Here is a 22126-nt window from a genome sequence, read left to right as displayed (position 1 = left end):
TTCAAGTGATTCCCCTGCCTCAGCCTCCCAAGTAGCTAGGATTACAAGCATGCACTGCCATGCATGGCTAATTTTTTAAAAAATATTTTTAGTAGACACAGGGTTTCACCATATTGGCTAAGCTGGTCTTGAACTCCTGACCTCAAGTGATCCACCTGTCTTGGCCTCCCAAAGTGCTGGGATTACAGGCATTAGCCACCACACCAGGCCTCTATTTTCCCTTTTTTAAATATAAAGTTATATTTCACTTCATACTAATATGACTGAACTTTTAAAATATGTTTATATTACAGACTGAATTGTGTCACCCCCAAATTCATATGTTGAGGCCCTAATTGGAAATGTGACTCTATTTGGAGATGAGGCCTTTAAAGAAATAATTAAGATTACATGAGGACATTAAGAGTGGGGACCTAATCTAATATGGCTGGTGTCTTTATAAGAAAAGGAGACACCAGGGATGTGTGCATGTGCATGCATGCAAACACAGAGAGAAAAGGTTACGTGGGCATACAGCAAGAAGGTAGCCAGCCATCCACAAGCCAGAGAGAGGCCTAGAAGAAACCAAACCTGCTGATCCCTTTCTAGATTTTACATTTCCAGCCTCCAGAGAACTGTGAAAAAATATATTCCTGTTGTTAAAGCCACCCAGTTTATAGTATTTTATTATGGAAGCCCTAGCAAACTAACACAGTTTGAAAGCCACTTAATGTTTTTCCCATGAATTATCTATATTAATATTATTTGCTCATTTATCTACTGAATTGTTTGTATTTTTCTTATTGACTCATAAAGCTTCTGAATACATGAATAATAACCCTTTAAACCCTTTGTAAAAATATATTCTAAATATAAAAGATTAAAAATGAAGCCAGAACCTTTAAAACCAGTCAGTATCCATCAATACAACTGAACTTAGGATCTTATACCAATACATCTAAATTACTCTTCTGCTACATAGAATTTACTCTCAAAATACCCAACCAAACTCTTACTTGATAAAAAAAAAAAAATCACCAAAAAATTACTCAACTCAATTGAGACCTGTCACAGTTAAAAACAGGTCAGTACAATAGCAAATCACTTTTTCATTTTCGTGTGTACTTTTTTTTTTACAATTGCAAATCATTTTGAATTAATTAAAAAAAATTTTTTTTTTTGAGACAGAGTTTCACTCTTGTTACTCAGGCTGGAGTGCAATGGCGCGATCTTGGCTCACTGCAACCTCCACCTCCTGGGTTCAGGCAATTCTCCTGCCTCAGCCTCCTGAGTAGCTGGGATTACAGGCACGCGCCACCATGCCCAGCTAATTTTTTGTATCTTTAGTAGAGACGGGGTTTCACCATTTTGACCAGGATGGTCTCCATCTGTTGACCTCATGATCCACCCGCCTCGGCCTCCCAAAGTGCTGGGATTACAGGGTTGAGCCACTGCGCCCGGCCAAAAATCTTTACATAAAGGAAAATAATTTGCTTTTCTCTATTTAACTCTAGGGAAATTTAGCTTAATTCTGTCCCTTTTATTCCCCCAGCAGCCCGTTCTTTATCATGGAACAATATCCTACAACATGGATGGACTGTACCACAACTTGCTTATCCAGTCATCTATGGATGCATATTTCAGTTGTTTCCGTTTTGAGTATTTTATGTCTTTAATTCTTTGTTTTGTTTTGTTTGAGACACAGTCTTGCTCTGATATCCAGGCTGGAGTGCAGTAGCGTGACCTCGGCTCACTACAACCTCCGCTGCCCGGGTTCAAGCGATTCTCGTGCCTCAGCCTCCAGAGTAGCTGGGACTACAGGTGCCCGCTACCACACCTGGCTAAGTTTTGTATTTTTAGTAGAGACAGAGTTTCCCCATGTTGGCCAGGCTGGTCTCCAACTCCTGGCCTCAAGTGACCCACCCATCTAGGCCTCCCAAAGTGATGGTGTTTCCACTCCCGGCTGTTATGTCTTTAATTCTATTTTACTTACTAAAATTCCTCCAAGAGACATACAGAGGTTCTCTTGGTTCCTGGTGAAGGTTGATATTATCCCATAACAGCTGAATATATACAAGTTTGCTATCCTGGGACAGAGATGACAGAGGAAGCTAAAAGAGATCGAAAGAAAATATTAGTATCCCAAGAATAACAATTACCAGTGAATCTAGTGAAGCTTGGTTATATATACAGATTGAGTCCTCTTAAAATTCTAGACCTAAAATTCACAGACAAAATTTTAATTTTTATTAATGTCTAATTACAAATGTTATTATTTTTTGAAGTAAAGGTTTCTTGGTGTAACTTTTAAAGAATGAGAGACAATTTGCTAACTGGCACAACAGTTATAGAAAGATTAATCACCATTACAGCAAATTTTAAGGTCAAAGTGCGAGTTTCTACTACCTTACCAAATAATTTTGTTTTGTCTACTATTACTTAAAATAAATGAGTCAAACTAGAGTTTATAGTACTTCAAGGAAAGAATTTATTTTATACCAGGTATATGTTTGGGGTGTGACTGTCCATCAATATTCAACACTATAAAATAGGCCGGGCGCAGTAGCTCACACCTGTAATCCCAGTACTTTGGGAGGCCAAGGCAGGTGGATCACCTGAGGTCAAGAGTTTGAGACCAGCCTGGCCAACATGGTGAAACTCCATATCTACCAAAAATACAAAAATTAGCCAGGCGCAGTGGTGGATGCCTGTAATCTCAACTACTCAGGAGGCTGAGGCAGGAGAATTGCTTGAACCTGGGAAGTGGAGATTGCAGTGAGCTAAGATCACGCCACTGTACGCCAGCCTGGGTGACAGTGGGATTCCGTCTCATAAAACAAATAAACAAAAAAAACTATAAAATAAAGCATTCTAGGAACTCACTGTCTCTAATGGAATCAGGATCCCAGAATAAGTAGAATAGGGGCTTATAAATCAAACAGCCAGACTGTGACTTTGGCTCTCCTCTCCATCACCTATTAGGTATGTCACCTTACAGAAATTACTGAATTATTCTAACTTTTAATTATAACATCTCAAAAATATGGATAATATGAGTCCTTTCAAATAAGTACCCATATTATTTCATTTGAATTTTTAAATTGCTTTGAGAATTGCAGCTGGGAATAGAACAGTTAAGAATAACAGCTACCAGCCCGGCGCAGTGGCTCACACCTATAATCCCAGCAATTTGAGAGGCTGAGGCGGGTGGATCACCTGAGGTCAGGAGTTCAAGATCAGCCTGGTCAACATAGTGAAACGCTGTCTCTACTAAAAATACAAAAATTAGCCAGGTGTGGTTGTAGGTGCCTATAATCCCAGCTACTTGGAAGGCTGAGACAGGAGAATCACTTGAACCCGGGAAAAGGAGGTTGCAGTGAGCCAAGATCGCACCATTGCACTCCAGCCTGGGCAAGAAGAAGAAGTAGAAAAAAAAGAATAAAAGCTACCTTTTCTAGCTACCCTTGTAGATAGATATGACCTAATAACTGAGTTCAGGCCAAGAAAATATATGTGGAAATATTATCTACAACTCCAGGAGCTGTCCCTTAAGAAAGAAGACATACTCTCCCCTCCATCCCTTTTTCTCCTAACTGCTGGATAAAAAGTGGATGTGATAGTTTGGAGGGAATCAGCCATCTGGACCAGAAGCACAACTTGGAAATGAGGGTTAAGCATAGCTAAGCAAGAATATAGACAGATTTTAGGCTCCGAACACTTTACAATTCCAGGACTGCTTATCCAAACTTTTAAGTGAGAAAGAAAGAAACTTGTCTTGTTAAGCTACTGTTGTTGTTGTACACTTTCAGAAGCTTAAAGTTAAGTCTCATCCTACCCAATACTAATGTAATGTAAGTATAAAAGTTGGCACCCTACCTGTACACCTTCATTACAATGTTCAGATGTGAGGATAAGTCCTGGCAAGTTACTAGGAAGGTCCAAACGTCTGAAATACCAAACGAGGTTCCAGAAAATGATTGGATGTTGATTGATGAAAGAAGATGTATGAATCACCTGATCACCTTCATTTTCTAGCAAAGACTCAAGTTCTTTACGAAGCACTAGAGGACTCAAGTAGGGCACAGAAACAGGGGGAGGATTGGGCCTTTTTCCTAAAGGATCCTTCAAAAAAATACAAAAAGAAATTAATATTATCTGTTTAAATCTGTATGCTCAAGAGTACTTCTTAATGAGATTATGCCTCTCTATTCTTTTTAAATCAGTTATTTCAGGACCATTGCTACATGCAGAATACCCTAATGAATAACCTAAAAAAGAAAATACTTAAATACTGTTAAGTTAAATCATTACAAAAGAAAATTAATCAACAGACTCTTTAAAACATATTCTCTATCACATTGAGAGCAATGGCCTGAATGTATTAGGCTTTTTTTCAATTTTTATAAGAAATATTTGCATTTCAGATGATTTATAGTAATATGTGTGTAAAAACTATGTGACATTATCTTACTCCTACAACTCTAAACTGATGGGCCAATCTTTCGTATTAACATTTTTTGTTGACTTAACTCACTTTTACAACTGATTGCAACAAAAACTGAAGGAATTAAAGAAATCGCATTTTAAAAATTCAATTCAAAAATTCAAATGAAATAAGAAATGAAAATAACCTAACCTAGACTTTTGGAGTTATGCATATTATAATCAGGATAAAATGTTTAAAACTCTCTCATTAACAGTGAGTCCCCCTCATGCCTACACTGTGGTCTCCAAAATCATTTCGCTCTAAATTGACCCATGGTTTCTAGGTCTGGGTAAGAATGTATGTAACATAAGCATGAAACCTTGTTATATAAGAAAGCAAAAAAGCTTTTTTAAAAATTGCAAAAAAGCTACTAGAGTTGTATCAAAAGGACTAATGAGCTAACTTGTAGAGGCTTCTAGCTGACCAAAGAGAATAATATAAGCATCAACAAGGATAAAAACAGCAATAGATTTAAAGATAAATGTTTAAGGCACGGTGGTATGTGCCTGTACTTCCAGTTACTAGGGAGGCTGAAGCAGGGGAAGTTTCTGTTTATAATGTATTCCTTACTATAAAGAAGAAATGACAGAATTAGACTATTATCATATTATAGCTCCTAATAAATTATTTTATCTAGTTATTAAGACATTAATAGCTACTAATGTTTGTGTCTCCTGCTGCGAGGAACATACCACCACTGATGAAACTGTCATAAAAATGAACAAGCAAATGAACAATAAAACAAAACCCCCAAATCTGATCAACGTTCTGGATACAAATTCCACTTTTATCACTGCAATCAGCAAAATCTGGATTACGGGAAACTATACTCTAACCAGTTTTATCAACAAATAAATTGCAAAGGGAAAAAGGAATCTACAGATTCAAAAAGACTAAAAACCATACCAACCAACTGTAATAAATGGACTTTATTTGATCCTGATTCCTCAAGCTACAACCCACACACGTATGCATTTGACATTTTTGAGACAATCAGAAATCTGAACTGACTAAATAACTTGATAATATTATTTGGGAGTTTTTTTGTATGATAGAAGCAGTGTGGTTATATTTTTCTAAAGTCCTCATCATTTAGGTACAAATACTGAAATATTTACTAACAGAATTACGATGTTTGAAATTTGCTTCAAAATAATCTCAAAAAAAAAGAGAACCGAATGAGAGTATACATAAAAGAAGAATGGCTATACACTGAAAATTATCCAAGCTAGATGATGGGTCAAGGGACTCATTTTGTTTATTTTTGTGCATATTCAAAATTCCCCACAATAAAAAGCTATTTGTTTATGGAAAAATCCTAATCTATCACTTTTCATGTAATTTAGAAAAATCTACTACAAAGAGTTTATAATATTCTACTATATACTTAGATGTGTATGCAGTAAAATTACAATGTTGTTACATACCACAACTTCCTGCAGACTGTTTGGAAGACTGACTGTTGAAATGCCATGAAATGGTCGCTGGGTAAAGTCAATATTCTGCAAGGGGCCTCCAACACTGTGACTTCGAGTCAAAGATACATTTCGCTTTGATAAACTATTAGGCACTGATGAAATTTTCATAGTTTGGACATCTCCATTGGCTCTCTTTATTTCATCACTTAAAAAAATGTAGAAGAAATGCCATGTTCATGTTGAAAAACAGTCTAAATCTGTAGAGCTAGAGTATTTTCTGCAATGGACCACGAGTCTACTAAATATATCTAAGAAGAATTCAGTACCACCTTGTAAGAACTGCATTTTCTTTAGGCAGTTTTGTAAAACTGGTCAGAAAAACAGGATGGAGCAGATAGTTCTGGTGAGGAGTGGGAAGATGACATATTGTAGATATACAGGTTATTACTTTAAAAAGACAAGTACCCATTCAGTTGCTTTACTCAAATATTATTTTGTCTTTATTAAACAAAATTACCTATAAGTATGCTACATGCAAATAAGTATGTAAAGACACTGACAATTATTTAATCTCTACTGGGCTGTGATCCACCTAAGGAGAGAGTCCCAATCATATTTACTTTTTTATTTTTAGAGCTTAGCATAATATTTAGCACACAATAGAGTCTCAATAAATGTTCGATTCAATTAGTAGTTAAGGCTCAAGTGTACATTTCACAGAAAATAATATTTCTCCTCTGAAAATTGGCAATGACTACATTAAATGGAAATATTTTACTGTTGAGAAGTTCATTTTCCAAAAGACTACTATAAAATATTAAACTTAGTTCAAAAATGGTTTATCATCAGATTCATTCATTAGCTCTTTAAACACTACGTGGTAATAAAAAGTTAGGATGTACTTTTAAATGCTAGAACGTATGCCCACATGAGTCAGGTTGTCTTTAGAGACAGAATTTTTACAAGGGTACCCCATTTCTTATATAAAGAAGTCTCTGTACTTTTTGGTACCTTGGTTCAACTGCAGAGCCTATTTCTTCAGTTATAGTCTGGTTATGTTTTGGGAAATCCATAAAGTTGATCAAGTCAGGTTCTGCTAAACTGGATACAGGTTTGTGCTCCAAGGATTCATTTGCCAATGGAATGCTTCCACTTTGTAAACTATCACCAGAGGTACTTGGTTTCAGGAAAAAGCTACACATGGAAAAGCAGGGGAAAAGAGCCTTTAAAAATCGTCTAGTCTTCTAAAATCTATCATATTTAGAATCATTTTATTGATAAAGGAATCATTAATAAAATTATATATATTCCAGAAGGAAAATGCTGCCCATTTCAAACACATACACACACACACACTCTCTCTCTCTCTCTCTCTCTCTCTCTTTTTTTTCCTCTCTCTCTCTCATATTCCTGTTATCTTATCTTCCCCTCCTATGGTAAACTTTTCAAATAAAAGGTTGGAAGTAGTCCAATAAAAGATCTTTCCATTTTTGAGAACCACTAAAGAAAACTAGGAAGGAAGAGGGGAAGCAAAATATTTTATTCATTTCCTGAGTTTTAAAAAAAATAAAGAAGAGCTGCTGCAGCAACATTTTAAGATATGTTAATCTATAATTGTTTATAATGCCCCTTTTTATCACTTATAAATCTCCATCTTGTTTCTAGTCATTTCTTCTCTGTTCATTGCTTTATTTCCATCTTATCTCTCTCCTTCACTTTTTGGGTGGGGACTCGGGGAGGGAAGGGCCTTGTGAGGAACATTCAATAATTTTCTGAGGTAATGGTAATGTTTTCTAAGGGTTTAATTTTTGCACAAATGCATGCATTTATACTTCAAATGGAATGTTTAAGATTTGTACATTTTGTTGTATAACAATTTATCTCAAAAGAAAGAAATATGTCAATAAATAATGAGCTCTAGTTAATGATATGTATACCAAAGTCTTTGGGGAAGAAATATATTAATATCTCTATCTTACCTTCAAATGAGTAAAAATTTAAGACAGATTGGTGGAGAGACAGACAGGTGATAAACTAAGCATAGTAAAGCAGAAATTGAAAGACGTGGGGTAGAGATATTTGGGTGTTCATTGAAAAAACCTTTAAACTTTGTTGTAAGCTTGAAATTTTCTATAACAACATATTCAGGGGACAGACTTAATAATGCTCCTTTATACCCAATTTGAAAAATATAAAATAAAATGCTTGTCAAAATAGCTTAAAAACACAATTAACTCAACAAAAAAGGATAGGACTTATGGAGAATAATTAAAAGCTGTGTTAAAGGACATGAAAGAAGATCTGAAAAAAAAATACAGAGATATACCAGGCTCATAGATAAGACAATATTAGAAAAGTCCATTTTCCCCAAGTTAATCTAGAAATCTAATGTAATCTCAAGGAAAAGTCTAGTTGTGCATATGTCTGTGTGAGTGTAGTGTTTTTGAAGACCTCAAACAATCTAAGAATTCATAGGAAAAAGTAAGCACACAAAATATAATAACAATAAAATCCTAGAGCGGGAACTCACCCTACTAACCAGATGTAACACAAAGACCAAGTGACAAAAACAATATGGCATTAAGAAGAACAGCAAGAAAATGCAGAACCAAGTGAGGTATACATGGAAACTGAAATATGATAAAGGTGATACTACGTATCAGTGAGAAAAGGATCAGTTACTTAGCAGATAATATTGGGATAACTGGATTTTTATATGGAGGAAAAATAAAAGCTGGATCTCTACCATCGTATATGAAAAGTAAAATCCAGATATATTAAAGACCTAAATATCAAAAGTAAAATATAAGCAAAAACGTTCAAGGAGAAAACTTTCACGTCCTAGTATAGGGAACAACTTTTAAAGCAAGATTCTAAAAGTACAAATTGCAAGGTAAAAAATTAATGGATAATGACATCAAAATTAATGCTTTCTCTTCAAAAAATTAGTATCAATATTCAAGTCAAATCAACAGGAAAAAGAAACAATAGAAAAATAGGCAATGAATATAAGGAGGCAATTCGCAGAAAATGCTAGACTAGGCTAGGTGCAGTGGCTAAAGCCTGTAATCTCAGCACTTTGGGAGGCCAAGGTATGGGGGGGATCACCTGAGGTCAGGAGTTCAAAACCAGCCTGGCTAACATGGCGAAACCCTGTCTCTACTAAAAAGATAAAAATTAGCTGGGCGTGGAGGAGGACGCCTGTAATCCCACCTACTCGGAAGGCTGAGTCAGGAGAATCACTTCAACCCAGGAGGCAGAGGTTGCAGTAAGCCGAGATTGCGCCATTACACTCCAGCCTGGGCAACACGAGTGAAACTGGCTCCAAAGAAAAATTTCTAGAATAACAAATAATTAAGAGACACTCAAATTTGTTAGTATAGAGACAAATTCAAACTGTCAAAATTTAAAAAGTGATAATACCAAATGCTGGTAAGGCCATATAGAAATGAGAATTTCTGGGAGGCCGAGGCAGGCAGATCATGAGGTCAAGAGATCGAGACCATCCTGGCCAACATGGTGAAACCCCATCCCTACTACAAATACAAAAATTAGCTGGGCGTGGTAGCACATGCCTGTAGTCAGTCCCAGCTACTTGGGAGGCTGAGGCAGGAGAATTGCTTGAACCCAGGCGGCGGAGGTTGCACTGAGCTGAAATCACACCACTGCACTCTAGCCTGGCAACAGAGTAAGACTCCGTCTCAAAAAAAAAAAAAAAAAAAAGAGAGAATTCTTGAGTACTACTTCTTGTGGGAGTGTAGCCATCTGGGAAGCAATATTTTGTGTTTACTAAAATCATGTATGAAAATGATCTCACTCCAAGGATTATTTATTTCTGAGAGAAACTACTTCACAAGTCCAAAAGGGCATATGTATTTTGCAGTGCACTGCATTACCACAGTGACGTCTGTAGTAATAGACTGAAAGCAATTGAAGTATCTAACACTAGAATAATGGATAACTACAAAGATATATTAAATTACTATAGGAAAACAGGCATAAACCGGATATAAATATAGTAACTCAGATTTTAAACTGAGTACTAAAAAGAAATAAATTGAGATATATATCACACTTAGCAGTCAGTGTCTTTGTAGAATAAGGGAATGAGGGTGGGAATGGGGAAAGGAGAATAAAAACAAGAAGGCCCCTGCACAGGCCAAAGATGTTAGTGTGTCAGGAATTAAAGAGTATGATTTGACTTAGCTTCATGCCTGAAGCTAAAAGAAAAACAGAAGAAACACCTCTACAATTAAATGTTTTTGTTTGTTTGTTTTTGAGATGGAGTCTCACTCTGTAGCCCAGGCTAGAGTGCAGTGGCATGATCTCAGTTCACTGCAACCTCCACCTCCTGGGTTCAAACCATTCTCTTGCCTCAGTCTCCTGAGTACCTGGGACTACAGGCATGTGCCGCCATGTCTGGCTAACCTTTTTTTGTATTTTTTATAGAAATGGGGATTTGCCATGATGCGCAGGCTGATCTTGAACTCCTGACATCAAGTGATCCACCTGCCTTGGCCTCTCAAAGTACTGGGATTACAGGCATGCGCCATCGCACCCAGCCTAAATTTTTTTTTTTTTTTTTTGAGACAGAATCTCGCTCTGTCACCCAGGCTGGAGTGCAGTGGCGCAATCTCAGCTCACTGCAACCTCCGCCTCCCAGGTTCAAGTAATTCTCCTGCCTCAACCTCCTGAGTGGCTGGGACTACAGGCGCATGCCACCACACCTGGTTAATTTTTTTGTATTTTAGTAGAGACAGGGTTTCACCATGTTGCCCAGGCTGGTCTCAAACTCCTGAGCTCTGACAATCTCCTTGCCTTGGCCTCCCAAAGTGCTACGATTACAGGTGTGAGCTCCTGTACCCAGCAATGTATTGTTTTAAAGCAGCTAAAGACAGAAAATAATAAAAAGTTCAATTTGTTCCATAAAATGAACAGAATATTAAGTATACTCCCTTAGGTCAGCATAGTGTTACCAAACTCTCAATTATTGAATGTGTGATTATAGATCAGCTAGTCTCCTTTCTGTTGCCTAGAATTTGGTCATTTAACTGCACTGAACACTACCAGGAAGTGCAAGTGACAAGAGAAGAGTTGAAGCTTTTTCTTCCCCCTTTGCTTCTTTTAAAATACATATTCAAAGCAGTTTCAAACTCCCGGGTTCATGCAATCCTCCTGTCTCAGCCTTTCTAGTAGCTGCACACTCCCATGCCCAGCCAATTGAACAAAATTTTTTTTGTAGAGACAGAGTCTTGCCATGTTGCCCAGGCTGGTCTTAAACTCCTGACCTCAAGAAATCCTCCCACCTGGGCCTCCCAAAATGTTGTGATTACAGGCATGAGCCATGGCACCTGGCTGATAATCCTATTTTAAATAAAATGGAAAAGTAGACTACCACATTACTAGTATTCGTACTCAAATACTGAAGGTGAAGGATAGACAGGAAGGCAGACCTGGGGCATACCACGAATATTTCACTCTTCTCCCAGAACTCATGTCTTTTGGGGGTGCTTATTTCTTGAGGGAGCTTTTATAATAATACTAACCTTGCAGAACCTCTCAAATCTTTGAATTCTATATTGAGAAGAGGCAAGAAGTTGCTTTTACAGAATGGACAAGTTGTATTCAAATTTGAATCATCTGCTGTCCATCCAGCCATGATTTCTTCATCGTAGACTAAAGCTTCACAAGCTGTACACTGTGAACAACTGGACATCAAAACCTAAAAACATAAAATCGCAGACACTGAGAACCTCTAATTAAAATTAATCTTAACAGGCATTCTCTTGAGATAATGGGATTTTATTTATTCCATTGATCAAATTTGGAATTATTAACAGTTCTATTATTTCACAGGTGAACTACCAGTTCATTATTTTACATAGGACAACAAGCAAATTCAGCAAAATGACTTACTTTATTATATATACTGTCCCCAAGGGTATCATAGAATCCTGTTAAATGCCAATCTGAAATAAAAATATGCTTACAGCTACTTTATCATGAACTGAATATAGAACTTTTACCTCCATTGCACAATTCTGATAGATGCTAGACATGCTGGTATTTTGAGAAGAACCATGATCTGATTTTTCAAACTCTTGTCCTTTCATACCTCTTGGAAATGGAACTTCACCTACAAAGGAATACACATCATAAAACCTTATGTAAGGAATGACCTTATTTTTTAAAAATGTATGCCAAAGTATTTACGGGAGACATACCATAAAGTCTGAAATGTTTTTTAATTGGCTCAATATAAAAATGTATGCATACATAGAGATAAAGTTAACAATAGTTAATTAAATCTAGTTGGAAAATACATGATTGTTCATTATATAATTCTTTCAACTTTCAGGACATTTGAATTTTTTTTTTTTTTGAGATGGAGTCTTGCTCTGTCACCCAGGCTGGAGTACAATGGCATGATCTCGACTCACTGCAACTTCTGCCTCCTAGGTTCAAGCGATTCTCCTGCCTCAGCCTCCCAAGTAGCTGGGATTACAGGTGCATGCTGCCATGGCTGGCCAATTTTTTTTTGTATTTTAGTAGTGACAGGGTTTCACTGTGTTGCCCAGGTTGGTCTCGAACTCCTGAGCTCAGGCAATCTATGCGCCTCGGCCTTCCAAAGTGCCAGAATTACAGGTGTGAGCCACCATGCCTGGCCTAGACATTTGAAATTTTTATGATAAAAAGTCAAAGAAAAAGAAAAGAATTACAATTTTAAAAAGTAATATGGAGTAAGAAACTTCAATGACACAGCCTAGGGATTCTCAAACTCTGGTATATGTCTGATTCACCCAGAGAGCTGCTTAAAAAATACACATCCCAAGGCCCCACCTCACAAATTCAGTTTTAGAAGTTTTAGTGTAAGGCTTGGACATTTGCATATATTTTAAAACAATTTCCCCAGATTATTCTGATGCATGCCAAAGTTTGAGAACTAATGATATAGCTCACAAATATATACAACCAAAAACAAAGGCAGTAGGTGATCACAGTAGTTATAAATCATGTAAGATCAGAATAGTTGGTAAGGCAGCTAGTATTAAAAATGACTCAGTCATCTCAACAAATGGAGATTGTTGGGGAGCAAGAAAGTTATAGGCATCTAAATTAAAATAAGCAAAGACAGGCCAGGTGCTGTGGTTCACACCTGTAATCCCAGCACCTTGGGAGGTTGAGGCAGGCAGTCTGCTTGAGCCCAGGAGTTCGAGACCAGCCTAGGCAACATGACAAAATCCTGTCTCTTGAAAAAAAAAAAATTTTTTTTAAATAAAAATAATAATTAAAAAAAAAAAAAAGCAAAGACTATTATGAAGCAAATGAAGAAAGGAAAATCCTTCCCCATACCTGTTGGATAATGCAGCTTTCCTACATCTCCACTACTGCTGCTACTGCCAAGGCTTGTGTTGCTCTGAGTAAGTTCACTGGGGACCAACCCTGAGATACTTGTGTTAGGCGACACATTCTCCCCCAAAATATGGTCTTCAAGGCCAGCTGGGAAGCTGTAGTCTCTACTAGTTTCTTCCTTTAATTGAAAAAAATAAAATTCCACATACATATATAATACCTTCTCCAATGGGAACATACTCACTCTACCCTTTTCAGAAAACTCTATAATTCTTAAACAAATCATCATCCCCCCATTTTTCAAAACCATGAATTGGAACTTCCCTTCTACACTCTAAGACATTCAAGCCATAAGCAACAATACTTTAAGAAAGATCATGTCGTGCCTCAGGGGCATGGGGGAGGTCTGGGTGTCTCTCAATATTCAATTGTATAAAATAACAGTATTCTAGGGAGCTCACTGTCTCCAATGGAATCAAGGATCCTAGTACAAGCAGAGTAGGGGCTTCCAAGTCAGACAGCCAGATTGTGACTTTCTTCACCACTATTTATTAGGTATGTAACCTTACAGAAATTACTAAACTTCTCTAAATTTTAATTATATAATCTGAAAATATGGATAATATGAGTTGTTTCAAATAAGGCTGTTGTGATCATTTCTGCTAGGAATATGAATGTTCAGAATAACAAATATCAATATTAGAGGCACAAAATATGAATAAAGTTTCAAACACTGTAGTTCTTAACTACATAAGTGATTGTTGATGGAAAAACATTTCAATAATCAGGTTTTCTGCTTTAAAAATAAAATATTTGTCTTCCTTGTTATAAAAATCATGTTAAATGATTTTAAAAAATTAAATAGTTAAGTAAAACAAGGAATAAAAAACGCTTATGATACCAATAGAGAATAAAATCAAAATCTTGATATATAGTCTTCTAGTCATTTAAAATATACATATAAAATCATATAATAAATCTTTACAAATTAGAATATTGTTTTTAACTTGTACTTCTTATATAACTATTCTAGTGTCATTAAATTTTCTTCTAATTATTTAAACCCCTGTGAACTCATCTGTTTTACTGATACACTATTACATATTTACTAACTCCCCTGTTGCTTAAACATTCAAAATGTTTCAAATATTATATAAATTACATTGGTAAATTCCTCTATTTTTATATAAACCTCTAATTATTTCCTTAAACTCTGGATGAGTTATAAACATTTTATAGGCTTTTTATTCATTCCTTCATTTGTAAATATTTATTAAGTATATCCTAGTTGTCTTTTGCCAGGCATTGCTTACTGGTGCCAGGGCTACTACAACAATGAAAAGACAAGATCAGATCTATGGTGACTCAGAATTTACAGTGTTATATATTCCAAGTTCAAATAACCCTGTGGGATGTATTTTTGTTTTTAACAGATAATTTTTTAGGGAGCAGGAAGGGGAGATAGGGTCTCTGTCACCCAGGCTGGAGTGCAGTGGTGTGACCTTGTATCACTGCAACCTCTGCCTCCTGGGCTCAAGCTATCCTCCCACCTCATCTTCCAGAGGGACTAGAGGTGAATGCCACCATGCCCAGTTAATTTTTGTATTTTTTAGTATAGAGAGGGTTTCCCCATGTTGCCGAGGTTACTCTCAAACTCCTGGGCTCAAGCAATCTGCCCACCTCAACCACCAAAAGTGCTGGAATTAGAGGCATGAGTCCTCATATCCAACTTCGATAAAATTTCAAAAATAAAATGAAGGCTGAAATGAAGGCTGGGTGCAGTGGCTCATGGCTGTAATATCAGCACTTTGGGAGACCTAGGAACACTTGAGCCCAGGAGTTCAAGACCAGCCTGGGCAACATAGCAAGACCCTATCTCTACAAAAAATAAAAAATTAGAAGGCATGGTAGAGCAATCAGGAGGCTGAGGCAGGAGGACTGCTTGAACCCAGGAGATCAAGGCTACAGTAAGCCATGTCTGTGCCACTGTACTCCAGCCTCAGTAAAAGAGCAAGCCCCATCTCAAAAAATAAAGTAAAAAGAAAATAAAATGATATACTTTTTTTTTTCCTCATAATGCCAGGTTAAGACACTTTGGAAGCTATTTTATTTTGTCTTCTCTTGACTGACTTGATAAGCTCTTTAAATAAAAATAGTTAATTTATAATGCTCAATACTATAATTTTAATTCAATTATTATTTTGCCTATAAAGTTTTCCTTCAAATGGTATAAAAGTCTTATTTGTCTAATTTCTTTTCCTATGTCTCTAATTCTGATTTAGACCTTTATACAGTCTGCAATTGATTATCTTGAAAGTGCATGATATTTTAAGCTTTCATGCCATTTCACAGTATTCTTTCAGATATACTCTTCTGACAATCCTCTTACAGCTTTAACTCCAAATGTCAAATGTATCCTTCAAATCCCAACTTAGATATCACCTGCTTTGCTTTTTTTTCCTGGATAGCCCCTAACATGAACCTCTTTTCATATATTGCTCTTTGGTATCTTCTCTTGAGATATTGCTTCTAAACTAAGAGCCTGGACTCTAGAGCCAATCTCCCTGACTTCAAATCATAGTTCCATCATTCCCTAGTTATGTCATCTTGGGAAGCTAATTAGCCTCTCTGAATTTCATATATCATCTACAAAATCAGGATAACCATAGTACCACCCTCATGGAGTTGCTATGAAAATTAAATACCATGTTTGTATATATTCATATATAAAATAGACATATAGCTTATAACAGTACCTAGGACATACTGTTAAAAAATGACAGCAACATATAGATATCTGCCTTTTCTACTTAAGTATTTAAATATTATACAATTCTTTGCATACAAGGTGACATTTTCATTTTTTTCTGTAAAACAAGCAAAATCTCCCCGCTTTCATTTTCATAGAAAGATCTAATGATTAACTGCTCTATTCATAATGCTTTTTAGAGACAATTATGTTTATCATGTGGTATGAAATCTATGGATTAAGCTGCAGCTTGACTTCACATGTATTAAGGAGATTACATAGGTAAAAATTATTTTAAAAGTGAATACTACACAAATGTAACATGGCATTTTTATTAATTTCAAACGCTAATCATTAGAAGTTTCAAAAAAAAAACACAATGTTTTAGATTAGACTAGTCTATGGAATTATAAAGTAGTCCTGATATTCTATTTCTACATTATTAACTTCTTTACATGTATGTTCAAGTTACTTCAAGAAAGAAACCAAATATGCATAATTTTAAAATATGAAAACCAAAGTTACCAGAACTCTATTAATAATCCCTCACATATTTTTAAAAAGATATACAGACATTCCAGTATCAGATAGACTACACAAAATATAAAAACCAAAATCAGAAATCAGCCGGGAACAGTGGCTCATGCCAATAATCCCAGCACTTTGGGAGGCTGATAAGGGTGGATCACCTGAGGTCAGGAGTTTAAGACCAGCCTGGCCAACATGGCAAAACTTTGTCTCTACTAAAAATATAAAAATTAGCCAGGCTTGGTGGCACACACCTGTAGTCCCAGCTACTCAGGAGGGTAAGGCAGGAGAATCACTCAAACCTAGGAAATGGAGTTTGCAAGTAAGCTAAGATCACGCCACTGCACTCCAGCCTGGGCACAGAAATCTCTTAATAATAATACATATATTTCTAGAAAAATATTATAAACATTCCAATAGCAGACAGACTACACACATCAAGCTTTCTTACCTCATCATCTGAGTAGCTGTAGGCAGATGCAACAGCTACCCACATCTTACTGGCTACTGTCGCTGCTTGTTTCATGCCAGATTTTAGGACATCTATCTTGGGCCCTGAGAGTATATTATCTAGCTTTAATCCTGACAAAGAATTTACTACAGAACCCAGTGAGCCATGCGGCGAAGAACGCACCAGCGCTGACAAAGAAGTTGAATGTTCTTTATGAGTTCGAGAGGGGGTTTGCTGCTTGAAACGCCCAGCAAAAGTTTTAGACCTGGACACTGCAGGTGAGCTCTTTTCACTTTCAGGATTTTCCTGTGCTGGTGAACCATGATCTAAAGGTAGGCTTGATCTCCTCTCTAGAGCATGAATAAATGCAGTAGTCATGCCAGACTCTCTGTTTTCCTCTCCATGTAATTCCATACTAGAAGATTTACTACCTAGGGGACTTTTTAGGTTCATATAGCTTTCTATTTCATCAGCCAGATTACGTGCAATAACTGGAGAAAACAACTTATCTTCGGAATCAGGAGTTTTTTCCCCTGTATATTCAGTGGCTAAAAGAGACAAAGGATCTAGACCGGTTTCAACATCTTCCCTCTCAACCGCCTTAGCAATACCATATAAACTACCTCTCTTATTCTTCAGATCTCTGGATCCTATTTTCAAGTCTCTGGACTGATTACTGGTACTATCACTTAGTAGACTCTCATATGTATCCTCTGTTGCAGTAGTTTTAGCTATGTTATCAACCACAGGCTCAAGGAGTTCTTGGCTTTCCTCAAGCATCTCTGGCACTGGAGATGATCTCTGCCCAGGATTCCAAGTGCTTTCAGACACGCAAGTCCTACTATCAGGGAGGTGATAGCTAACATTCTCAAAGCTATGGGTTCTTGCAATATGAAGTGGAGAAGTCTTAGGGCATGTCACTGCTGCTGTGAGAATCTTGGCATCTGCTCCCATCATATTAGCCATTTCACTTGAATTCAAATCCAAACTACTCTTCTTAAGCAACATTCCTGCTCGACTTTCAGAACTAAAACTACAACTCCTCACAGGAAAATGCTTTTGTCTTTTTTCTGCTCTATCTCCATTCTTCTTGAGATTAGTAGCTTCACCAAAGACTGCATCTTCCACTGGATCTTGAGTAGAAAACAGCACATTTGATATACTACCTAAAAGGGAAAGTAAAAATATTGAACAATGAATCTCTATTTTCCAAGTTAACTTTTATTAAAATGTTTACTGTTTTCCTGATTACAAATGTGACATATACAAAGAATAAAAGACCCAGAAAATTTAGAGGCTATAAAGAAGGTTTTTTTAAAAAAGTACCCTGGAAAAGCTATTTAAACCTGCCTCCCTGGTATAACATTTTAATGTATAACCTGTCTTTCATCCTGCATGTATATAAACACCCATTTAAAAAAACAAATCATGCAATATATGATAGATGGAGGTGTCTGTGTTGTTCACTAAAATACAGAAAAAGAAAGAATCTCTTCCATCTTAGTTTTGTATCCATTCAACAAATACTTGCCAGGAATCTACTCTGCAAAAAGCAAATTTGTAATCATAGAGGAACTGTATATTTGCTATACTCAGAGCCTTACTGCTGTAAAGTAAAAGAATCCGGAATGGAATGCTTAGCGCTAGCAAATTCTAAGAAAGTTGGCTGGGTGTGGTAGATCACGCCTGTAATCCCAGCACTTTTGGAGGCTGAGGCAGGCAAATCAGGAGGTCAGAAGTTTGAGACTGGCCTGGCCAACATGGTGAAACCCCATCTCTAATAAAAATACAAAAAATTAGCTGGGCCTGGTGGCAGGCGCCTGTAATCCCAGCTACTCAGGAGGCTGAGGCAGGAGAATCACTTGAACCCAGGAGGCAGAGGTTGCAGTAAACTGAGATTATGCCACGGCACTCCAGCCCAGATGACAGCGACAGTATGAGACTCCGCCTCCACAAAAAAAAAAAAAAAAAAAAAAAGACTGATAAAATCTGAGTGGTTAAAAAATTATTCAGATATATCCACTTCTTTAACAAATATCTAAACACCTACTAATATCCACTATATGAGGTGCTAAGAATACAAAAGCAAATAAAACAGAAATAATCTCAGCCTTCACAGAAGTCAGTCTTATTTGATCAGGTAAAGCAAAAACATGCTGGTGGCCACAGTAGCTGCCCTAAGCTTTGGAAGAAGCAAGCAATCTTCTGCTCTTTGCTACCATGTAATTTGTTTCACTCCAAGACCAAAAGCTATTATTTCCTATTTGAATCATTATTAGAACTTAAGTCTACCTGTTATGGACTGACTGTTTGTGTCCCCCAAAATCCACATGTTGAAATCCTAATCCCCAACATGATAGTTATTAGGAGACAGGACCTTTGAAAGATAATTTGATCATGAAAGTGGAACCCTGATGAATGAGATTAGAACCCTTATAGAAGAAAACCCTGAGCGCTCTCTCCTTCTCTGCTATGAGAGGATACAGTAAGAAGCTAGCAGTCTGCAACCTGGAAGAGGGCCCTCTGCAGAACTCACCATGCTAACACCCTAAGCCTGGACTTTACAGCCCCTGGAACTATAAGAAATAGATTTCTTTCTTTCTTTTTTTTTAAGTTAGGGTCAGGCCAGGCCCAGTGGTTCACATCTGTAATCCCAGCAATTTAGGAAGCTGAGGCAGGTGGATCACCTGAGCTCAGGAGCTCAAGACCAGCCTGGGCAAAATGGTGAAACCCTGCCTCCACAAAAAAATACAAAAATTAGCCAGGCGTGGTGGCACTCACCTGTAATCCCAGCTACTTGGGGGACTGAGGCAGGAGAATCCTCGATGGCTTGAGCCCAGGAAGTCGAGGCTACAGTGAGACATGACTGCGCCACTATACTCCAGCCTAAGTGACACAGTGAGACCCTGTCTCGAAAACTGTGTAGCAGCCTGAAAAATTCATATTTAGGATTCTCATTTGTGTTTACTTTCCTTTGTTTTCTTTTTATCCAGTGCCTTTTACTGTAGTCACATCATTTGTTGTGTTAAAAAGCATAATGTCTGGGAACTTCAAGGAAAAAAACTGTCTTAGATAAAATCTTTTAAACTTCAAGATTGATTTCAAGGTTCTTTTTAATCTTTCAAGTTAGTACTAATAATCATATATATATCAATTAATCAGAATAAGCATTTAGAGATATTCTTTTTAAGCCTTCATGGGAATTAAACTAACCTATTTTACAACTCAAAATATGTACCTGCTTTAAAAGCTGTTCTCAATATTTGAGAAACAAATCTGCAAATATTATTGGTTTTCATAGTATTTCAAGGAATTTAACAGCACATTTTGTTCAATTTAAAAAATATTCGCTATATTGATAAAAGTCCCACTATCCTCGCCCTTCATTCTTAACATGAAAATAAGGTAAGTTAAAAGGGAAAGTAACACAAAAGTCCACAGACCATGTCCAGTTCAATATTCTTAGAGGATTCTAAGCCTGTGATGAAGAAAACTCTTCACTCCATTTCCCCAACATCTTTGCTATCAAGAGGTTGGGAAAATGGGATCTGCAATGTGTTTTTCAATTATTTTCTCAAAAAACCTCTAGCCCCATCTCTTGAGCACTACCCAAAAAAGTAGTGAGTGAAACTTGGAGTTACAGTAAATACAAAGAGAAAACACTTTAAGAACAAAGAGTACTTTTACATTGGTTTAAGAAGCTGAACTAATTTCTGTAAAGTCATACAATATGACTTTACAGAATACGTTTTCAGACAAGAGAGTCAAGTTTAGAAAAGTGAACTGTAGCCACCACTAATGAATGGCAAAGGATGTAGGTCAATTTCATTGTCTTTTAAAACCATATATTTAGAGGCCAGGCATGGTGGCTCACACCTGTAATCCCAGCACTCTGGGAAACTGAGGTGGGCAGATCAGGAGGTCAGGAATTCAAGACCAGCCTGGCCAGAATGGTGAAACCCTGTCTCTACTAAAAATACAAAAATTAGCCAGGCGTGGTGGCGGTGTCTGTAATCCCAGCTACTTGGGAGGCTGAGGCTGTAGTGAGCTGAGATCCCACCACTGCACTCCAGCCTGGGCGACAGAGTAAGATTCCATCTCAAAAAAAAAACCAACAATCATATACTTATATGTGTGCCATAAGAGTCTTGGGAGGCCTACAACATAAATGAAAGTAGAAAACTCAGATTCAAGGGAGTCATGCACCCAGTTATTTATTATAAACAATCACAAATAAGAAGTGGCTTGTGGTACCTATAAAAATGGCCAAAACTAAAGCCCCACTGGCATATCTGTGTAGAGGGGAAATGATGTGAATCTTTGTCTTCCACTTCCCTGCACTGATAGGAATTAGCCTGCCATTCATAAGCCCTCTGGGATTTGATCACATCACTGCCTCTCTGCCCTTGATGCACACAGGAAGCCCTGTAAGTACACTCTCTCATTATCTACAATGAGAAAGAGTAGCCAAATGGAGAACAGTCACCACAACAGGAAAGGGTATTCCAAATAACAAGTAAATACACCAAATACTCCTTTTAAAAATCAAACACCTTTAAGTAAAAATATTTTCAATTTCTTTAGCCTATTTATAGAATTCGAAAGTCCCTTCTGGCTCTTTAGCATGTTCATTAAACTAAGTAAACAATTTGATGTCATTTAAGACACATGTGTCTATAGAAGTATATTTTAAGTATTTAACAACCAAAATGTAAAGACTCACCAGTGCTACATTTCCTGCTGTTGATATCAAATATACCAGATGGAACTTTCACAATACTGCTGCCCCATGCAGGAGGTTCAGTAGGACTGTGAGGCTCTGGACTCGGTTGTGAATGTTTTGCCACAATAGCAGAGGCATCACACACCTCTGGAAAAAAATATTTGGATGTTATCATTCCTACTTTTGCCAATATTAAACAGAAACCATATATTAACTTTTATATAGTATATGTATTTTTCTTCAATAGTGTGTCATTTTACTTCAGACACAAAGTAAAATAGACTGTATCTGGTTTATTTTATGCCATAAATGCTGCCAGTATTAACTGAAATAAATGCTTTGTTTTGGCATTCAATAATCCTAACATGAATGTTCTTTAGTGAATCAATTAAGTATCTCTGGCCTTCAGTTCTCCTTCTCATCACTTGGCCAGTAGGAA

At 36.9% G+C, this 22126-nt stretch overlaps 1 protein-coding gene across 10 annotated transcripts in view; it reads right to left on the bottom strand.

Annotated features, from left to right (window-relative positions):
- The window catches only part of DENND4C (DENN domain containing 4C), a 229387-nt gene that overhangs the window by 8902 nt on the left and 198359 nt on the right, over window positions 1-22126 (bottom strand). For 9 of the 10 annotated variants that reach the window (XM_054256518.2, XM_054256520.2, XM_054256524.2 and 6 more), the window contains 9 exons: window positions 21688-21834; window positions 16965-18130; window positions 13237-13414; window positions 11910-12019; window positions 11430-11605; window positions 6895-7077; window positions 5893-6088; window positions 3856-4101; window positions 1973-2090 (listed from right to left, as the gene is read on the bottom strand). In XM_054256518.2, coding sequence (XP_054112493.2) covers window positions 1973-2090; window positions 3856-4101; window positions 5893-6088; window positions 6895-7077; window positions 11430-11605; window positions 11910-12019; window positions 13237-13414; window positions 16965-18130; window positions 21688-21834 — 2520 coding nt within the window. Of the gene's footprint in view, window positions 1-1972; window positions 2091-3855; window positions 4102-5892; window positions 6089-6894; window positions 7078-7206; window positions 9222-11429; window positions 11606-11909; window positions 12020-13236; window positions 13415-16964; window positions 18131-21687; window positions 21835-22126 lie in introns of those variants that run through there. The other variant, XM_054256532.2, reaches the window with a different exon arrangement.

This window comes from Callithrix jacchus, chromosome 1, assembly GCF_049354715.1.
Source record: "Callithrix jacchus isolate 240 chromosome 1, calJac240_pri, whole genome shotgun sequence".
NCBI lineage: Eukaryota > Metazoa > Chordata > Mammalia > Primates > Cebidae > Callithrix > Callithrix jacchus.
The sequence above is the reverse complement of the archived record's forward strand: the minus strand, read 5'-3'. Positions and strand labels throughout refer to the sequence as shown.